Source organism: Ascaphus truei, chromosome 21, assembly GCF_040206685.1.
Source record: "Ascaphus truei isolate aAscTru1 chromosome 21, aAscTru1.hap1, whole genome shotgun sequence".
Lineage (NCBI taxonomy): Eukaryota > Metazoa > Chordata > Amphibia > Anura > Ascaphidae > Ascaphus > Ascaphus truei.
Window position 1 is genome coordinate 29,535,423 of NC_134503.1, and position 16,923 is coordinate 29,552,345.

General features: G+C 45.8%; 1 protein-coding gene across 1 annotated transcript in view; it reads left to right on the plus strand.

Moving 5' to 3' along the window:
- Positions 1–16,923, plus strand: part of PAPPA (pappalysin 1) — a 203,974-nt gene that overhangs the window by 100,551 nt on the left and 86,500 nt on the right. Inside the window, exons 8-10 of the mRNA XM_075579435.1 lie at positions 835–963; positions 3,065–3,156; positions 10,833–11,029. Coding sequence (XP_075435550.1) covers positions 835–963; positions 3,065–3,156; positions 10,833–11,029 — 418 coding nt within the window. The remainder of the gene's footprint in view (positions 1–834; positions 964–3,064; positions 3,157–10,832; positions 11,030–16,923) is intronic.

A 16,923-nucleotide genomic window follows, 5' to 3' on the forward strand; every position in this document is an offset into this window, starting at 1 on the left:
TAAAAAACAGATACACCCGCTGCTCTGTGTATAATGCAGATACACGCTGGTATGTGTATAATACAGATACACGTTGCTCTGTGTATAATACAGATATACGCTGCACTGTGTATAATACAGATACACACGCTGCTCTGTGTATAATACAGATACACGCTGCTCTGTGTATAATACAGACACGCTGCTCTGTGTATAATACAGAAACTCTGCTCTGTGTATAATACAGATACACGCTGCTCTGTGTATAATACAGATACACGCTGGTCGGTGTATAACACAGATACAGTACACGCTGCTCTGTGTATAATACAGATACACGCTGCTCTGTGTATAATACAGATACAATGGTAACATGGTAACATAGCAGTATGTTGAATGAAGATGTGTCCTTCCAGTTTAACCATTGGTATCACCTAACTGGGTGAGATACCTATCCTACCTTTATTATATTATTCCACATGAAGGCAAAGAAAGCTGAGTGCATAATTTGCCCACTATGGGGGTCAGATTCCCCTCTGACTCCAGGAAATGGTAGTCAGATTGCTGCATGGGTAAGCGCTCTGCCTGTGTCTTTCCTTGCTCACCATATCCCGGTACTCCTTCTCTTTCCAAGAAGATGCCCAATCTTTTATTAAACGGATCCTCTGTATGTGCCGTGTCCCAGTCTCCAGGGGATTTCACATTTCCGTGGCCCTTAGTGTGCAGAATCTGTTCTCCGCTGGTGGATTCTCCTCTTCTCCAATCTCAACTTGACCCTGTGTCAGTTCTACTCTCCTCGTGGGGTAACAAGTTGCAAATTCCTTGTACTGACTTTGAACGTATTTTGTCTTGCAGGGACCTAAAACCCAGCGGTGTCTACAAGTACCAGGTGGTGACCGTATCTGGAAGCGCAGAGAGCGAAGCATCCCCAGAGCTACTCTACTCCCACAGCATGGGCTACTGCGGGGATGGCATCATCCAAGAGTAAGAGGGGTTAAAAGGATGTGGGGCTTTTCCTACGGGGTCATTTGAAGTTACAGTTCCACCAGTGGTAGGGATCTGTTTAACCCTTTTGCTGCAGCTGTGTTAAGAGTTTTAGCAGTAAAGCGACAGAGAAAATGGCGGATCTTTGCAGTGTTGAGGAGGAAAAATTGCCAGGTTTTAGCGACAGCATGAATGTGACACGTAGGGAGCGTGCTTTGTGCGATAGTGCTACTGTCGGTAATGGAGAAGGGGGCGGTAAGGTAAGTTTGGGAGGAAGTAAGAGGAGTTCCGTTTTCAACATGTTACGGGTGAGTCGGCAGAGCTTAATCCAGCATCGTATAGCGGAGAGATATTCCGCAAAAGAGACGCTGAAAGTATAAGATGATAGGTAAGAGGAAATCTAGGTTAGTACTTTGTTACTTATTCCAAGCATATGGAAGAAGAGTGGTGATTTGTGACGGAAAACAGGCGTACGTAGAATGGGAGATAGCAGAGTTGAAACAAGATATGGGGATTTTGTCGTTGAGTAAGTGAGTGGACGTGTGAGATTTACTCCAGAGGCGTTCAGAGGAGCGGGGGTAGATTGCGTTTAGCCAAGGTCAGGGGAGCAGGGGAGTGGAAGAGAGGCATGTAGATCAAAAGGATAGGGTAGGGCAGATGTGTAGCTTGTGGGGTCAGTAGAAGAATATCATGGAATCTAGAGCCAGTAATGGAACGCAGGTCTCTGAAGAAAGGTATGGAGAGCAAAGGAAATGTGGTGATGGTCAGAAAGAGGAAAGGGGACATTAGAGAAATTGGAGAGAGAACAGTTTTTCATGAAAACCAGGTCAAGATAGTGACCATCCTTGTGAGTATTGACTGCAGTCCACTGGTGTAAGCTGTGGATGAAGTTAGGGAGAGAAAGTGGGAAGCCCAGTCAAGGCCGTCTGGGCTCAGTGCAGGGGGAGAGCACGTGGCCTCTTACCTTCTCTGGCATTTCCGCTACGTCGTAGCGTTTGCGCGTCATGTGACGTCGTGTTGTCATGACAATGCGTCGTCACAAGCTGAAGATAAGGACCAGGAGGAGAAGATTACAGCTCCGGAGAGAAGGTAAGAGGCACTTAGAGAGGTCCTGCGCTCTCCCCCAGCAATCAGTTTAAATGTTGTGGGGAAGAGCGCGGGGGCCTCTGTAAGTGCGGGGCTCGATGTGACTGCACCTCCGGTTTCGCCATCACGCCGTTCCTGATTAGGTGTCAACGTGGCATTTGGATGGGTAAGAGGTCAGACGGGTTGGCATTATGACAAGGTTGAATAGAAAGTGGGAGGGGAGGGCGTGAGCATGTAGAAATTAGACCCTGATTGAGAGAGAGAGCCACAGAAGCAAGAAAGTGAAGCATACAAAGAATGGGGAGCTGTAGGTGGGGGGGGGGGAGAGGAGGGGTAAAAGTATTTTTGTGTAGGGTATATTGCTGTAAAAGAGTGCACAGAACTGTAGCAAAGGAACAGAGAATTGGAGAATAAAACGGGGAGATATAACGATGGATAATGGGAGGAGGTTAGAAGAAACGGTACACTTTGGACAGAAGTAAAGTGAGAGCATGGTTGGATAGAAATGCAAGGTATGTGTTGAGGGCTCGGCAGTATATGGAGGTAAGTACAGTATAGGGGTAAAGAGCAGGATGTGGAACGTATTGTTGGAGAGATGATGTTGACTCCCATGTATAAGCTTTGTTTTCTTGAGTGTTGGATGGGAGATGCCTCGTTCAAGTCAGTCCAACCCATATCCAACTCCAGTTCAACTCCATGTCCCTTATAAACTGGGTATTGCCACCCCCAAAGATATCCCCAATATATCAGCCTAGTCCTGGTTTGGAAGCGAACCAAATCCTTAATACAGAATTGAACATTGCAGTACGAGTTGGGCGCAGGTAATTCAGAGAAGCTACTGACTTCCAGATGGTTAATTTACAGTCACCCCTCCTAAACAGGACCTTCACAAGAGCAACACATTTGCAGATGAGAACGTTGTGGTAGCTGAGAGCTGCTAAGGCTTGTGATCTCTACATGATCCCATACCACTGGGTAGTTATTGGACGCCCATCCTTGTATCCTTCTCCTGCAGAGATCTAGGAGAGGAATGCGATGACATGAACAAGCTGAACGGTGATGGATGCTCCCTCTTTTGCCGTCAGGAGCTGTCTTTCCACTGCCTTGGTAAGTCTAAATCTTCTCATCAGCGGCCAGTAATGTGTGTGTACTGTATGTGTGTCTTCGAGGGTCACCAACACGTCAGGATATCCCTGCTTCAAAATGACCGAGCCACTGATTGAGTCCCCTGTGCTGAAGCAGGGATATCCCTAATACCTTGCCTGTTGTGGTTCTTGAGGACTGTAGTTGGTCACTGCTGACAGAGCCTTGTGCCCAGTTCTGTAGTGGAGATGTATTACCGCAAAGATGGTTACAATTCAAGCCGTACAAATACAGACTTTTAGAACCAGTGCATCAACAGCTTGGGAGGAGACAAGTGGAAAGATGCATCAGTAAGGAGTAGGAGAGAAGGGACGCCAGGAAAAGGTATCATGCTTTGAAACTGCTGCAGCTTTATGTCTGGAAGAGCATGGAATAGCCTTCCAGGTGAGGTGGTGGGACAAATACAGACAACGGATTCAAGAATAAAAAAACAAAACAAACCTCAGGCGCTAACTCTATGTGGAGTTGATGGGTAATCTTCTCTTCTCCTTAGTGAATCCGCAGCTGTGAGTGTTGTTGCGAACACCTTCTCAGACCCCCTATGGGATCTTTCCTAGACCCCTCAAAAGACAGAGAAAACAGGGAGGAGGGGGGGGGGGGGGGCAGGGGTCAGCAGTGAAACATCATTAAACTCCTGATTGGAGCCTAGAAATGTTCACACCCTCAATTACATGAAAGAGGGTGAGACTTAAAATCCAGCAGTGAGGGGGTTAAAAATAAATATAAATACACTACTTACACGGCCATGTGTAAGTACAGGCTCATAAAGGGTTCTTGTCAGGTGTAGCCTCTTATTAGAGTCCTCTATTCATCCTTATCTTTCCGATAAGCCGTTTTCTGATAGCTGGATGACGTCACTTCCATGGGTATGTAGGGAAAGTCCGTGTCAGCAACACAAAGGATCCAGTTCCACTCTAGTGAGTGTAGCCGGATCGCTATGGAAGCCTCCTCGTGACAATCCAAGAACAAAGGTAGAGCAACGCGTTTCGCCGTAAAACGGCTTCCTCAGGCTCAATAAAAAGCTTTTTATTGAGCCTGAGGAAGCCGTTTTTACGGCGAAACGCGTTGCTCTACCTTTGTTCTTGGATTGTCACGAGGAGGCTTCCATAGCGATCCGGCTACACTCACTATTCCAGCTGAGCAGCTTTCTTCGCACCGGACGCGGAGGCGAAGTACTAGAGCTTGCTAGAGTGGAACTGGATCCTTTGTGTTGTTGACACGGACTTTCCCTACATACCCTACATACCCATGGAAGTGACGTCATCCAGCTATCAGAAAACGGCAAGTGGCCAAGACACTGGGTCAGAAAAGCACTGCAGCTATGTTTTAGCATAAGTCAAATGCGTGACATTGTGGGAGAGGAAGGAGACGGCAGAATTGGCTGCATTATGGCAAGTCTGTTATCTCCACGGCCTCGATTGACTTAATCTAATTAGGAAAAGAGTCCACTAAATACTCTGAGAGAGCAAAAAGACCTGTTCAGATGGACCAGATAGTAGGTCTGTGCTGTCCCTTCTAGCCAAGGCCACCAACGCCACAAGATCCTGGTGGTGTAATGAGGCTCTCCTCCCTCTCGGCATCTCTGGCGCTTGTGTTGATAGGTACATTTTGTCTCATGCTTGGCAGGGTTCTCTGGACGTTTTGCAGGCGCTAGTGGCTTTAACTTAATTAGGACTTTTTTTATTTCCCTTGGCCCCTCTGTAATCAGATCAAGCTGGAGCAGCCTGTTTCCGGGGAGCTGTGTGTTCATTCAGTCAGGCTGCCCTGGCCTTCCAAGAACACAAAGCTTGGGAAGACGAAGAGACGGCCAAGATTGATCGTCCGTGTTTTCCTTTTCTGTTTTAGCCAACATAATAAAATGAATGCGTGTGACGGGGATAGTGCAGAGTGTTCAGGAGTAATGGGGGAAAGTGGGACATCGAGTAGACATGGATGTTAAAGATCAGATTTGAATTTGAATGTGTACACAACACGGTTATTATTGTTATGTTGATTTAAAGTATTTCAGTATCGAAACTCTTTGCTGTTGTACTCTGCTGAGATGGAACCAGGTTGATTAACCAGTGCTAATCCTCTGAGCCTATTAACTGCCATGGCTTGAGTGAGTTGAAGGCTTAGCACCTCTTACCAAATGTGGTCCTCGATATCCTAGAGTGTGTATTAATTGGGTAGGTTGACCCACTGAAACGACTGCTTTAGATTTAGGGAAACGTTTGGCTTACATTAAATCCTGCTGCATTCTCACTTGATGAAGGAACATTTTTGGGTCTGAAGCTCTTGTAAACTAGAAAGTCATCTATGAAAATCTCCCATGTTGGTCACTGCAAGATATCACACACCTACATAGTTGTCCAACCTCCATGCCAAGCTGCTACAACTTTGAACTACATGGGATCCTTCTCAAAATGTAAGCAACCACTCCATGTTATCGCTGCCTCGTGTACACGGGTTCCATATATGTACGAAAACCTCCGTCACAAGAATGGAGAAAATCTCATCGTCCCAAGTGCCACCCAGAAAGAGAATACGCAGTTATTATAAGAGCTGTCCTGTTTTTGGTCACTTTGGTAGCTGTATTACTGCTGGCGCAGTGATCTTTTATACGGATGGACAGATTTATTCCAGATGGCTAAACTACCTCAAATTTTACTGAATCCGTGGCAGAAAAGCCGAGAGCGTTTTGCTAAAATACTCAGAACAATTTGTTCACCATTTGGATCCTTGTATACAGTCCGTTTGCAAACAAAGCCAGAAAGTTTACTTGGAGGCAAAAAAGTCGTGTAATTTAATTTTTGCAAATGTACTTTTTAACTGTAGAGAGAGAATGCTACTGGCAGAATGTGGGATATTACATTTCCCATAACCAAACATTACATCTTTCTACAACTGTTATAGATAGTGGAGAGTTAATACTACTTTGTTGCTTAGTGTCATGATAGTCTACATTTGGAGCTAAACCTTGCACCTTGGGGAGAATCAGTAGGAGGGGTTGGGGGGAGTTACATGGTGCACAGATTATAATGAGATGTATCACATTCTGCGTCTCTGTCCCATCTTGCACCTTGGGGAGAGTCAGTAGTAGGAGTTGGGGGGGAGTTACATGGTGCACAGATTATAATGAGATGTATCACAGTCTGCGTCTCTGCCCCAGCTTGCACCTTGGGGAGAGTCAGTAGTAGGAGTTGGGGGGAGTTACATGGTGCACAGATTATAATGAGATGTATCACAGTCTGCGTCTCTGCCCCAGCTTGCACCTTGGGGAGAGTCAGTAGGAGGAGTTGGGGGGAGTTACATGGTGCACAGATTATAATGAGATGTATCACATTCTGCGTCTCTGTCCCAGCTTGCACCTTGGGGAGAGTCAGTAGGAGGAGTTGGGGGGAGTTACATGGTGCACAGATTATAATGAGATGTATCACATTCTGCGTCTCTGTCCCATCTTGCACCTTGGGGAGAGTCAGTAGTAGGAGTTGGGGGGGAGTTACATGGTGCACAGATTATAATGAGATGTATCACAGTCTGCGTCTCTGCCCCAGCTTGCACCTTGGGGAGAGTCAGTAGTAGGAGTTGGGGGGAGTTACATGGTGCACAGATTATAATGAGATGTATCACAGTCTGCGTCTCTGCCCCAGCTTGCACCTTGGGGAGAGTCAGTAGGAGGAGTTGGGGGAGTTACATGGTGCACAGATTATAATGAGATGTATCACATTCTGTGTCTCTGTCCCAGCATGCACCTTGGGGAGAGTCAGTAGGAGGAGTTGGGGTGAGTTACATGGTGCACAGATTATAATGAGATGTATCACAGTCTGCGTCTCTGCCCCCGCTTGCACCTTGGGGAGCGTCAGTAGTAGGAGTTGGGGGGAGTTACATGGTGCACAGATTATAATGAGATGTATCACAGTCTGCGTCTCTGCCCCAGTTTGCACCTTGGGGAGAGTCAGTAGGAGGAGTTGGGGGGAGTTACATGGTGCACAGATTATAATGAGATGTATCACATTCTGCGTCTCTGTCCCAGCTTGCACCTTGGGGAGAGTCAGTAGGAGGAGTTGGGGGAGTTACATGGTGCACAGATTATAATGAGATGTATCACATTCTGTGTCTCTGTCCCAGCATGCACCTTGGGGAGAGTCAGTAGGAGGAGTTGGGGAGAGTTACATGGTGCACAGATTATAATGAGATGTATCACAGTCTGCGTCTCTGTCCCAGCTTGCACCTTGGGAAGAGTCAGTAGTAGGAGTTGGGGAGGAGTTACATGGTGCACAGATTATAATGAGATGTATCACATTCTGCGTCTCTGTCCCAGCTTGCACCTTGGGGAGAGTCAGTAGTAGGAGTTGGGGAGGAGTTACATGGTGCACAGATTATAATGAGATGTATCACATTCTGCGTCTCTGCCCCGGCTTGCACCTTGGGGAGAGTCAGTAGTAGGAGTTGGGGAGGAGTTACATGGTGCACAGATTATAATGAGATGTATCACATTCTGCGTCTCTGCCCCGGCTTGCACCTTGGGGAGAGTCAGTAGTAGGAGTTGGGGGGAGTTACATGGTGCACAGATTATAATGAGATGTATCACATTCTGCGTCTCTGTCCCAGCTTGCACCTTGGGGAGAGTCAGTAGGAGGAGTTGGAGGGAGTTACATGGTGCACAGATTATAATGAGATGTATCACATTCTGCGTCTCTGCCCCGGCTTGCACCTTGGGGAGAGTCAGTAGTAGGAGTTGGGGGGAGTTACATGGTGCACAGATTATAATGAGATGTATCACATTCTGCGTCTCTGTCCCAGCTTGCACCTTGGGGAGAGTCAGTAGGAGGAGTTGGGGGGAGTTACATGGTGCACAGATTATAATGAGATGTATCACATTCTGCGTCTCTGCCCCAGCTTGCACCTTGGGGAGAGTCAGTAGGAGGAGTTGGGGGGAGTTACATGGTGCACAGATTAGAATGAGATGTATCACATTGTGTCTCTCTGCCTGTATTTCACGGACTGAATGAGAGTAACACCACCTTTAGGTAAGACATGCTTAATGCCAGCATGTTTTTTTAAGTTAACACAAGGTAGTGCTAATTTAACATGGCTAATGAGTTAAACAAGGCCCATTGTCTTTGCATATAATTAGCTGATGTGTTAACCTCAGGGAAAATAACGGCCATTGCTGATTCTGATGCCGGTCCATTACGAGCCCCGAAATAATGGACTTGTGTGAATCTGGACCTCATTATTTCCCCCGTGATGCAGCTTGGAACCTCTCTTTGCAATAATGTTTGTGTTGTACCATATGGTGACAAGTCCATGCTGTCCAATCCCAAATTTCCTTACAGAACAGAGCCCCAAAAGAAAATCTGATTTCCTATATTAACTTCCACTTGTCGCCCGGTATTTGTAGGTTCCACTGAACTCCAGGTCAGAAACCAGCATGCTAGTAATGGACGGAATCAATGCAGAACCATAAATCTAGGTACCACTGATCTTCAGATGGTATCTTTTATGAGCACAAGAAATGCCAGTAGTGCTGAGAATTAGGAATGGAATTTACACACCATGGGTGGTGGAGATAACCTCTGGTCAGCGGGGACATGCCACATTATCACACTGGGCTAGAAAAGACCTTCTGAAATGGCAGCCAGATGTGGCTAATTAGAACATTAGCTTTATCTATTAAAAGCAAACCAGAGTCTTAAGGTAATGAGGTTCTAACTTTAGAGCCATTTCCCATGTACATTAAATGGCAAATTTGAAAGAGACACCCTTTTTTGTAGGCGGCATACAGGCACCCAGTGCTGGTGAATGTCTGTGCTGTTCTGAAGGTTTGGAAAACCAGTAAATGGCTCATTTAATATAGAGGTTAAGGCCGGTGTTTGTCTGTTTGCAGGACAGGGAAAAAGAAAGCCGGTGGGCTATACAGGAATGCAAAGTATGTGCCAGTAGAGATGAAGCAGAGATCAAGAAGAACCGCTGGGACATGAATTTCTCTAGGGCACATTGAGGAGGTAATTCTGCATACAGTAGCACATAGCTTCTTACCACTCACAACAGAGATCCGAGTCTCCGTTTTTTGGAGATAAAATATACAGATAACCTCACTGGTATCGGTTAAAGCCTTATCACTGATAATGAGCAAGCTGGTTTCCAAAAGAGCGTCAGAGGACTGGTTTAGAAGGTTTGAGAGCGCCCCGTGAATTCCGAGCTCTGGGACAATGCCGGCACATATCTGTCCCTTTTTTTCGGATGGATAGCGACGTGGCACAACACCCGTTTTGTTGGAAAGTTACCTAAATAAACAGACAAGCTTAAAAATAAGATTGTGTCTGGCCCTGTGTATAGTGCCGTGTTTTGTAAAGTACATACATTCACGTGGGTGTATAAAAAAAAAAAAAACGAATCTGCTGGTCAATTCTGTACTCGGAGCAAAATAACAGGAAGCTAAACTGGTGTCTGTTCTCAGCATTTTGGCCACTCTGGCACGTGGATGTTTTCTGTCCTGTGGCAGGATGCCCGTGTCAGGTTCATATCCTGACTGTCTGGTTCCTGTAGCCATAGACCTGTATCGAGCTTCGCTATGACTGTGGTGCCCTGTGATCTCCATGTACCCGTAAAGGCTGGCTGGTTACCACTTGTCTTGATATGTCATTGGCCAGCGGCAGCTGGAAGTAGACATTTCCCAGCCCAGTCTGTGTTTTGCCCACGAAAGCCATGCGGTGCTATCATCACCTTCCAGCCTTATTGTGCTTTCGTGTGCTGTTTTTCAGTCGCAGGCCCTTGATTCACACCGTTTCTGTAAAGCATCCTGTTTTCCCTTTCGGATGACCGAAAATATTGGATAAAAGCTTATTGTTCTGACATGGTATATGCTGTCCTTGAGCTCTCTGTACTGGGAACATCAGGCACCTCAACCTGCCTGGAAATAGGGATCCTACAAGACTGGGAGTGGAGCCATTGGCTGGATGGCCTGTGTGTCTCTCTGTACTTTCCCTCCATTACACTCTGCAATGTTTGTTGGACAGATTTATTGGGGTCTTAGGCAAAATTAGGAACAAATTAGCCTCTGTAAGGATCACACTGTGGCCCAGATTGCAGCAATTCAAAGGCCATTTTCTTCTGTTGTGGGAATTAATGAATCAATCAGATTGGATGGGTTCCGAGTTTTCTTTTGCCTGGGACATACAGTATGATCTTATCGGGATCACGTTAGATTTATCTGCACTTAAACAGGGAACATTTGGAAAGTAAACAAGGGCCTTCCTTGTTTTATTTCCCCTAATAAGTAGTGCCCTCTGGTGTAGACAGACTCTGGGAACACTCTGGTCCTTGCGTTAATGACTTGGCCGAGTGCGTTTTTTGTAGATAAAGCGCAATACTGTCCCAACATTTGTGGCGTGAAATGGCGTTCCAGCCATCATCATGCACTGGAGAGAGAAGGTGTTCCACCATGGTAATTACATCCCTGTGGTAGGAAATGCCCGACACGAGTATTAATGATCAGTAATAGTTTGCGTTCTCATTTGAATGACCACTCTGACCAGGAACAGATTGCATTGCATTGCTCGGCTGTCCTCTCTGGCGGTGACCAGCCAGGACAAGGCAGGTCCACGGCAATGCGTGTACTCTGCATGTCACTCTGTTTCTCTTTGTCATTGCAGATGAGCCCAGCAGGTGCTACTTTCACGATGGTGACGGGGTCTGTGAGGACTTTGAGAGGATGACTAGCATTAAGGACTGCGGGGTGTACGTCCCAAAAGGATTTCTGGACCAGTGGGCATCAAATGTTTCTGTCTCGCACCAGAGTGACCAACATTGCCCAGGCTGGGTGGCAATTGGCCAGCCAGCAGCAACACAGGTAGGCATCCTCAATGCCATCAAATGCACTGATAATGCTAGGCCGTGTTATCCTGTACATAGGTCAGTGTAATTTGTGACATCCCTAGACACAGTTTATGGTGGGTACAAAAGTGAAAAAACCCTTGCTAATACAAAGTACCACAAACGCAGAAGAAGACCTGTGCGTGTATTTGCAAGTCTTCCATGGACCCCACAATCATGCTCCCTTCGCTGCGCCATTGTCACATGTCATAGAGTGGTTCAGTGGCAGACAATGGATTACGGTTAGTGACATGCTAATGAGCACAGTGCAAAAGCTCTAGGGAATCCATGTACAAAATGAATAGGAAGCTAAAAGTGGCATGTCCACTGTGCTCATTTGCATGTTGCTACCCAGAATTCTTGCGTGAAACCAATGTGACAATAGGGAGCATGAAGCAAATATGGGGAGCTGTGGAAGACAAGCCAACACATGAAGCTCTGTATACAACAATTTGGTGAATGTCTAATATTCCTTCAGTTTTTCTCCTCTACATAAATGCTTCTTGAACCTCATTTTGTATTAGTGTTTATTGTACAATGCAAAGCTTATCTTAACCCTTTGAGTGCCCCATGATCTAGCCCCTATGTGATAAGGTCTGGAATTCCAGGGGGCCCATGAAGTAGTGACTATGTCATGGGCTGTAAGGGCATTTCCTAGGGTGAGATCGCATTCTGTTCTCCTTTGGAGTGCTTACCACCATATAGCAGGCCAGTGAACGAGAGAAGAGGACTTCTCTACTTCCGAGCTAGCAGACAGAGGAATCGGAGAGGAGGACTTCTCTACTTCCCATCTTGCAGGCAGGGGAACAGGAGAGGATGACTTCTGCACGTTCCATCTAGCAGACAAGGGAACAGGAAAGGAGGACTTCTCCACTTCCCACCTAGCAGGCAGGGAAACAGGAGAGGAGAAGGTCTCCACTTCCCATGTAGCAGGCAGATGAACGGGAGAGGAGGACTTCTCCACTTTCCATCTTGTAGGCAGGAGAATGGTAGAGGAGAGCTTCTTTACTTCCCTAATAGCAGGCAAGGGAACGGTGATGGAGGGCTTCTCTATTTCCCATCTAGCAGACAAGGGAACGGGAGAGAAGGACTTCCCCACTTTCCATTTAGCAGGCAGGGGAACAGGAGAGGAGGACTTCTCCACTTCCCACCTAGCAGGCAGGGAAACAGGAGAAGGGAACGTCTCCACTTCTCATGTAGCAGGCAGATGAACGGGAGAGGTGGACTTCTCCACTTCCCATCTAGCAGGCAGGGGAACGGGAGAGAAGGACTTCCCCAGTTCCGTTCCTGTAATAAGTGATGCCACTTCAGGTAAACACGATGTGCCGGAGTAGCTGGAGCATTCTGGTGTAGCGTCCCCTCCAGAACGCAAATGGGAAAATATATATTATTGACAAACAACCTCGGAGCTGTAAAACTTTGATTGCAATATATATAAAAAAAAGACCTGTTTAGTCCAATAGAAGTAAATTCAGGCATCATTGAGTGAGACGGGCAGAATGTTGACCTCATTCTCATGTCACAAGCTGGGCTATCTTTAGACTGTAGCAGGTACTGGTTTAATTAAAGAGAACACATTGCTTGCTGGAGAATCACATCTGCTTCAACCAATTGGCTACAGCCAATCAGGTTGTAGTCCTCCGGTAGTAAGAGTGCGGGCGGGCTTTTTAAAGTTGCTTCTGAGCGAATAGCAGCGCAACCGGCTTTGATTTCAAGCCAGAAAAGTCTGCCCGCTGGAGTCTAAGTCCCGACTTTTGCGCCCAAGTTCTCAGAAACGATCGTAGCGGACGCGGCTGGGATTTTATGCCGATTTTAATTCCAGGAGATTTGGAGTAACTTGTGGTCAAGAGGGACCAAGTTCTCAGAAGAGAACGTTGGCGTGTGGAATTTCATGCCGATTTGGGATCTAGGAGATTCCCGGCTAAGTCCCGGTCAGGGTAAAACTTCTAGAGTTCCCTGCACCTAGGAAAGTCTAGTTTTCCCCCCCAGTCCCAAAGTAAGTGTGTCTTTTGGTCTGTTTTTTGTGTATCATTGTGTGTAAGCGAATTTATGCCGAATAAACTACAATTTATTTCATTACCTTGTTTTGCTCAATGTATGACCCCGGTAAAAAGGTGTAAATAACCTGGTCTCCCGTGACAATGTACAGTATCACGCTCCTGAAAGCCAAGACTTTTACTTATTGTTATGGGGTCTTAAAAATTAAATGAACTCTTTTGGGGCCCGAGGGCTCTGTAGTGCACTGCATTTCGTGAACTTGCAGCAGTCGAGAAGTTGACAAAGAGGCTGGAAACAATCGTTGCACATCTGCAGTGCAGCTGAGTGTTTGTTTCTCGGTTGCATGGACACATGTTTTCAGTCTTACAGTCAACGGTGTAACAAGCAAGGTGTTTAGGTGCAGACAATTGCATATTATTGTTTTAGTTCTGTAACAGAACATCCAATTTAGTCTTCGGGGTTCACGCGCTACGGTAGTGTTGGAGCAGAGAAAAGTAGGTTTCCATGCACTGCACCATTTTTCGGTGTACATTTGCGTCAAATGCAAATACTGTTATTTTCAGCCGGGGCGATCTGGTGGAGAGGTACACCACCTTTAGACGTGGTGGATTTATTGATGCTTATTGAAGGGAGGAAGGGGGAGGCAGAATTTCATGCATCTTATATTCTGTGGAAGATTGTACATATTAACACGCTCCATTCTCCCTTATATATGAAGTATGCAGCGGGTAAAAGGATCGGCCTTACATTTATGGAAAACAAAGAACAGATCCTGCACTCCTACCAATTGGGCTAAAATCAGTGACAATGTAGTCATTTGGCCAAAACGTGATTCAAGCCACCAACCTCGCCAACGGCCGTCCTACGCGGAGGTTACCTTGGTGAGGGTGGCGGGCTTGAATCATGTTTTGATCAAAAGATGCTGATACTTCGGGTCTAAATGTTAACATGTCACTAGTATATTTAAGCCCAATTGGTACGAGCGCAGGACCTGTTCTTTATCTTATATTCTGGGCATCATGTAAAAGAACACTGATGTTCTTTGCCTCAGTTGAGCTCCAAAATAACTCTATTACATAGTCCCGTACATGTTTGTGAATGGGACATTTCTCCGCTGCTGTTCAGCCGCCGCACGTTTTGCGCCTAAGTGATTAGCGTTGGCATTATGAGTTAACTTTATGGGTTTTAGTGTAAGGGGTTAAGCTTTTTAGGGTAATGGGTGGGGTTAGGGTACTGGGTTAAGCTTTTTGGGTTAGGGGTTTTAGGGTAATGGGTTGAGGTTTTTTTTAGGGTGAAGATTAGCGTTAACATTAGGGCTTAAGGTTAGGGGTTCTTGGGGTCTGGGGTAAGGTTAGATGGTTAGGGTTATGGGTTGAGATTAAGATTTTTATGCTAAAGGGTACGATTAGTGGTTTTGGGTATGGGGTAATGTTAGGACTTTTAGGGTAAGGGGTTGGTTAGGGTTTTTTTGTGTAAAGATTAGCGTTGGCATTAGGGATTAAGGTTAGGGTCTTTAGGATAAGGTCTTAACGGGTTAAATTAAAGGCGTTAAAGTTATGGGGTTTTTAGGGTAAGGTAAGGGGGTTACCTTGGCTCCGAAATGGCCGACAGCGAGATGTCCTAGCCCACTATGTGTGGATATTGGTTTAAAGTGATTCTGAGTGTGCACTTATGCTTCTTATTAGGGAGCTGCAGAATTAGAGCTGCTATTTCCAGTACTTATATTTTGAGATTCTCGGCTACAGTGTACGTTTAGCAATATACCGGTGATACGATGTTAGCAATTTAACACATGCATGCATTATTACTCATGGTGCACAGGTTATAATGAGATGTATCACATTCTGCGTCTCTGTCCCAGCCTGCACCTTGGGGAGAGTCAGTAGGAGGAGTTGGGAGGAGTTACATGGAGCACAGGTTATAATGAGATGTATCACATTCTGCGTCTCTGTCCCAGCCTGCACCTTGGGGAGAGTCAGTAGGAGGAGTTGGAGGGAGTTACATGTACTGTAGCACAGGTTATAATGAGATGTATCACATTCTGCGTCTCTGTCCCAGCTTGCACCTCGGGGAGAGTCAGTAGGAGGAGTTGGGGGGAGTTACATGGGGTACAGATTATAATGAGATGTATCACATTCTGTGTCTCTATCTGTCATTCTTTTTGCCTTTTATTTACCTAAAAATTCCTCCATATTGGTGTAAATCTACCACTTTGCATCAGATGTAAGAAACTCTTCTTGCATATACCTCAGCTCTGCTTAAAAAAAACCCCCAGAACAGCGCGTCTAAACGCACTTTTATCTACGTTGATACATAGACCCCTGATTGAGTTTAGAGAAATAATTTGCTGCTTTCTCCTTGCAATACATATTTGGTGAAAGCGGCAGAATGGTCATTACGTACAACAGCAAAGGAGCCTGACAAGGAGAATTACAGCGCCACATGAGAATATATTGCAGACTCTGAACCCTTCCGTGTTTTTAAGAAAATCAAATTAAAAGAATCCCGTAAAAAAAAAACAAAAGAATGAAAACTAGATACTCTGGGGATGCAGAGACGTGAAGATGGATACATCGAATAACTTGCTTTGGGAAAGAATGTAGGGGTTTAACCCCTCCCTGGCTGTGAGTTATTTGACTCCTTGGCTGTCTCTTGCAGGGCCCCGAAGAGATTTTCTGCTTCTCCTTGTGTAAATGGCTGCACATGTTTGGAGCCACACTACATTAGACAATTTTCCTGGTTAAAATGTAAAAAAAAAAAAAAAAGGACACAGGTTCACAAACATATAGAAAAGTCTGTTTGAGAAGAGAAACCATTTGGTCCCGTGGGCACTACGGACCTGGTGGAACGGCAGCGTGGAGTCTCTGGGTAGCAAAGTTGTGGCCAGTATGTTATAAAGAAACCCATAATGGCCCCACCATGGTGATGACCTATACATAATATTTTGTCATGCCCATGGGACCCGTGTGAAAGTGCAGGGATTTCACGGTGATTATTTGTTTTGTTTAGAAGAAGGGGGAGAAAGAAAAAAGAAAAAAAAGAAAAATAGTGAAGCACGTTCGCAGAAATCTTCTACAAATTCAGTGGTGAGGAAGGCACTAAAAGGTTTCTTTACTCCTCCGCTCCCACAGTGGATATCAGAAGGATTCTGAAGCCTCTTCTTAAAAAGTCCAACTTTATATGTAAAAATCAGAGTAACACTCACATTGGCAGAGTATACTATAAGAGGGACCAGCTAGAGCACTTGTCTTTTCCTCCGGTGAGCGCGACTCCCACCGCCGTTCCAGCCGGCGTCCTACGTCACTTCCGGTATTCAGGTGCTCTCCAGATTCTCCGGCAACCCTATGCATTTCGCATGCAGTTCCTGCTTCCTCAGGGGTATGTAGACACATAAGTGTCATGTAAGTGCATACTTCACCACTGAATTTGTTGAAGATTTCTGTGAACGTGCTTCACTTTTTGAATTTTTTGTTTCTCCCCCTTTTTTTGAGGTGCGCTGATTTTCCTGGACATAACGTCACTAAGAACTGGGAACAGTTCTTTTTCCAGCAGCACCAACCCCATACTAGTTTAGATCTCATTATATGTTGAGCGCTTCCTTAATTGCTATATATTAGGTTAGAAGAAGACATGTATGTAACATTGAGATCGACATGTTTAATACTGTACTGGGTCAGTGTCAGAGGGAGTCTTGTCCGGATTATGGGATCGCACATGATATCGACATCGTTCCCAGGGATGTCATCGGAAAGGGAGTGTCCTTCTCCTCTTCTATGCCGACCGCGTTCAGCGCGATGACGATTTACCCCTAGAACACTAGCATGCCACTTGTGTGCCTGACATAAACTCTATGTCCAAAGGGCACTAGAGGGT